General features: G+C 42.1%; 1 protein-coding gene across 1 annotated transcript; it reads left to right on the top strand.

Moving 5' to 3' along the window:
• Nucleotides 1–1,600: 1,600 nt before the first annotated feature.
• On the top strand, nt 1,601–2,353 carry LOC149139068 (uncharacterized). The gene has a single exon (XM_089450575.1). The coding sequence runs from the start codon at nt 1,601–1,603 to the stop codon at nt 2,351–2,353; it is 753 nt and encodes a 250-aa protein (XP_089306701.1).
• Nucleotides 2,354–4,636: the final 2,283 nt, after the last annotated feature.

The raw sequence follows: 4,636 nt of genomic DNA, 5'->3' as shown, positions 1-4,636 counted from the left end.
GATGTACTGTTGTTGATTCATCATTTGAACTGAGACTGCATCCTATTACCATAGGTGTACATACCGGTTTAGAATCTCCCATGCCATATTTTTTCAAGATTTTCTTGAGATACTTGGTTTATGATAGAAAACTACCATCTTTATTTTGTTGAACTTGTAAACCAAGAAAATGTGTGAGTTCACCAAGCGGGGACATTTCAAATTCTTTTTGCATTACCAAAGCAAAGTTTTAACTCATGGCTTCTTCATTGCTACAAAAAATGATATCATCAACATACACAACAAGTATTAGCAATTTATCATTGTCAACCATTGTATATAGATTGCTATCAGTTGATCCTTTTGAAAAACGTTGTTGATGGAGGTATTTGTCAAGATGATAGTACCAGGCCCTTGGAGCTTGTTTTAGACCATAGAGAGCCTTTCTGAGTCTTCATAAAAGTTTTGGATCATTTCCAAGGATGAATCCATTTGGTTGCTCAATATATACTTCTTCTTCTAAGTCTCCATTAAGAAAGGTAGATTTTACATCCATTTGGTCAATTTTGAAGTTCTGAAAGCTAGAATGAGCAAGGAACATTCTTATGGATTTAATTCTAGCAATAGTTCCAAAAGTTTCTTCAAAATCTATACCTTCTTGTTGAGCATGTCATCTAAAACCAAGTTTATCCTTGTTCCTAATAACTTTTCCATTTTCATTTAGCATGTTCTTTAATATCCATTTCATTCCTATGATATTATTATCATGAGGTCTAGGAACTAATTCCCAAGTGCTGTTCTTTCCAATTCGCTCAAGCTCTTCATTCATGGCCTTGATGCAACATTCATATTTGCATGCTTTAGGTACATTTTGAGGTTCAATGGTGGAAAGCAATGCTAGATAGCTTGAAAATTCTGTAATAGTTCTTCTTGTCTACACACCTGCCTCCTTTTTTCCCAAAATTTGTGTCTCTAGATGATTTTTCTGGACATACCTGGATGGGTTCTTTTCTTCTATCATTATCTGTTATTCTGGTGTTTCATTGGTTTCTTCTTCAGAATTAGTTTGATTTGTTGTGGAAGGATAATCCTCATTTTCTTCATAATCTTCGGTTTTTGCCTGCTTCAACAACCACAACATCAATACTTTCAACAATTTTTCCAAGTCTTTTATTATAACACTTATATCCTTTACTAAAAACCCTAGGCTCTACGCGAATGCTTTGCTCTGTTCCAAACGAGTTAACCCTTACTCTCACCTCCTCTGGGCCTCTAGCGCTCAAACCCCAGTGCTCCTGGTGAACTCTTAGCCATGGATGCGCCCTCGGGAGGGGCGGGATCATCCCCCCCTCCTCCAAACGTCTCCACCTCTGACATCTCCAGACCTGCAGCTTCTCTGTTCCTTCCAGGCGCCTTCCCAGGAATGGATCAGAGCACAGTACCGGTTGACAACGAAGTTGAACACTCAGCAGCACGTGAAGAGGCTGCCAAAGATAAAGGCGTGAACCAAAAGTCTCCAGCGTCATAGCCAAAGGCGACCTCGGCAACATGCATTCTGAAAACTGCAGAAATAATCAAAGTCGATCTTCCCAGTCATCGAATCAACAGTGAAATCCAATACATGAAGGACCATGCACTCATAGGCAAATTTCTTGGCTTCTGGCCAACTGAAAAAGCCCTGCATGGCTGGATTGCTTCAAAATGGAAGCCCAAAGGACAAGTCACTCTGCAGCTTGGTCCCAAAGGCTTCTTCACTGCAATTTTCCACTGTCCGGAGGACAAATCTCGCATATTTGAGGGCGGTCCGTACTTCTTTAACTCCTCAGGTTTGTACCTTCGAGACTGGAAAGCCAGGTTCAACCCAGATAAAGAAGATTTCAGCTGGGCTCCAGTATGGATACGAATGTACTCCCTGCCTTCAGAATACTGGAAAGAGGAAATGCTACAGGACATAGGCAATAGCCTGGGGGTTTTCATCAAAGCTGCTGAGGAAACCAAAAATCAAAGATATACCTCATACGCAAGGATCTGCGTCCAGATGCATCTAACCAAAGCCCTTGCAGATTCGGTAAGTCTTTATCATGATGATTTTGAGTGGATTCAACCATTAGACTATGAGCATATTTTTTTTCGTTGCCGTAAATGCCATGAGCACGGCCATATTTTCTGGGATTGTCCTCTGAATACTCAGCCCAAGACCCCTACTAATGAGACCAGCAAAGATTCTGAAGGATTTACTAAAGTCCCTAATCGCTGTCGGCATGCAAAGAAAAATCCCGTAGTCCCTGATAGTCCCAAAAAGCCTGAAACCCAGAACAGATTCCATATCCTTACCACTCAAGACTACTCAGAGAAGCTAATTGAAGATCCTTAGGCGATCCCCGACCCCCCTCTTCCTCCCAGAGTATCAAAACTTCTCTACCCCCCTCAACCTCCGCTCCATGCAGCCTTCTAAGTTTTTCCGCCTCGGAGAAACCGGTTACAGAAATCGGCATGCAGTCTTCTTAAATGGAGCTTGATGCTGCTCTGGCTCTCAGTCTACATGACAATACAATAGGGGAAGATCAGAACACTCCTACAATAATGGATGAGGATCCAGAGAATGTTAGCTTGGAAGGTCTGGATATCCTCAAATTGGAAACAGCATGCAAGCAGAAAGAGTACAACTCAATACCACCATGGGAAATCGACAGGCTGGAAGGAGTCCTAACCAAAGCTCAGCATAATAAATGTCTAGGTATACAAGCCAGAAGCCCCTGGGATGGAAAGAAAATCCTAAAAGAAACGAAGAAAAGAGGGTGCAAAACAGATCTGCAAAGGACTATTATCATAGGAGAAATACTAATGGAATCTGGGAGATTCCCAAAGTTAACAAAGTTCTACAAACCCCAACCCCACTGTTCCTCATGAAGCTCATCTCCTGGAATGTGAGAGGGCTCAATAGCCCCTCAAAACACAGAATGTTAAAAAACTTGATCCAGCAAGAAAAACCTTCTTTAGTTTTTCTTCAAGAAACAAAAAGTAACAACGCTGCTATAGAAAGAATCCTTAATAAGGTCTGGTCAGGCAGCTGCTCAGTTTCAGTGGACGCCTCAGGTGCCTCCGATGGGCTAGCAATCCTGTGGAACCCACAGGTTCTCACTCTTTATGACTTTCATGCCACCCATTTCCTCATTCAAGCATCATTCCATCTCATCGGGACAAACATTCACGGTCTTCTCTCAAATGTTTATTTTCCGCAAATCTTACAACAAAAACTGGAGCTTTTGGATACACTCACAGTTCTCAATTCTAATAGACAGTTTCCCCTCTGGATTAGTGGTGGTGACTTCAATATTATAACGACTCTGGAGGAGAAAAACGGAGGCAGATCGAAGTTAGAAGGTGACAGTATTGGTTTCAAAGAATTCATTCAAAGCAATCAACTAATGGATATTCAGACTTCAAATGGTATATACACCTGGACCAATAATCGAAGGGGAACCCAGAATATTGCTTCCAGGCTAGATCGTTTCCTCATTTTGGACAACGCCATTCACCTGGGAGGGGACTTTCATGCCTCCATCTTGCCCCAGGGAGGATCAGATCATTGGCCCATTATGTTACAATGGTCGCGGCCAGGTAAAAAATGTAATCGACCTTTTCGATTTGAAGCTTTTTGGTTCTCAAATCCCAACTTCAAAGCAGTGGTCAGTGAGGCTTGGAAATCCTTTATCCCCCCTGAAGGAGCCAAAATGTTCCAATTCCAATAGAAACTAAAAAACCTTAAACAAGTTCTCAAAGTTTGGAATAGAACTCAATTTGGAAATATTCTGGAGAATCGAAAAAAGTTGGAGCAGCAAATGTGCTCACTTCAACAGACCATCATCCTGGAGGGAAGGACAGAAGTGCATGCACATCAGGAGCAGATCCTTTGGACTGAAATTGAAGCACGCAGGCAGCAAGAAGAAATCCTGTGGTGGCAAAAGTCCAAAATCAGGTGGCTCAAGGAAGGGGAGAAGAATACAAAATTCTTCCATCGATCCACCATTCAAAGAAGAATGCACAACAACATAGCCTTCATTAATAATCGTCAAGGGTAGAGATTAGAAGTGCATGAAGATATAGAAAAGGAATTCAAAGAGTACTTTCAAGAAACTCTTAAGGAACAACCAAGCAGCAGAGAAATAGCCATTCGAACTATCACGCAACACATCCCTAAAATCATACAGAGGATCACAACAAAAAGCTGCTCCAACCCATCTCAATGCAGGAAGTAGAAGACATGATGGCCCAACTCAAGGACGGCAAGGCACCTGGTCCTGATGGTTTCACTGCCAACTTCTTTCATGAGTTCTGGGAGCTCATCAACATAGAGGTTTGGGAACTAGTGGAAGAATCAAGACCTATGCACTGGATTCTCCCCTCCCTAAATGCTACCTTCTTAGCACTAGTTCCCAAAGGGGATGAACCAAATACGCCCGACAAATATAGGCCGATCGCTTTATGAAATGTCATCTACAAAATCATCTCCAAAGTATTGGCGAACAGGCTCAAACCTCTCCTCCCTCTTCTCATCTTGCCGGAGCAGACTGGATATGTAGAAGGGCGTCAGATAATGGACGGCATTATTCTTTCAAACAAAGTGATCCACTCCTTGAAGCTTCTCAAAAAGCCA

The sequence above is a fragment of the Pinus tabuliformis genome, chromosome X (assembly GCF_031772625.1).
Source record: "Pinus tabuliformis cultivar Carrire ecotype Pingquan chromosome X, CPIR1, whole genome shotgun sequence".
NCBI classification, from domain to species: domain Eukaryota; kingdom Viridiplantae; phylum Streptophyta; class Pinopsida; order Pinales; family Pinaceae; genus Pinus; species Pinus tabuliformis.
Note: the sequence above shows the minus strand (reverse complement) of the source record. Positions and strands in the feature narration are given on the sequence as shown.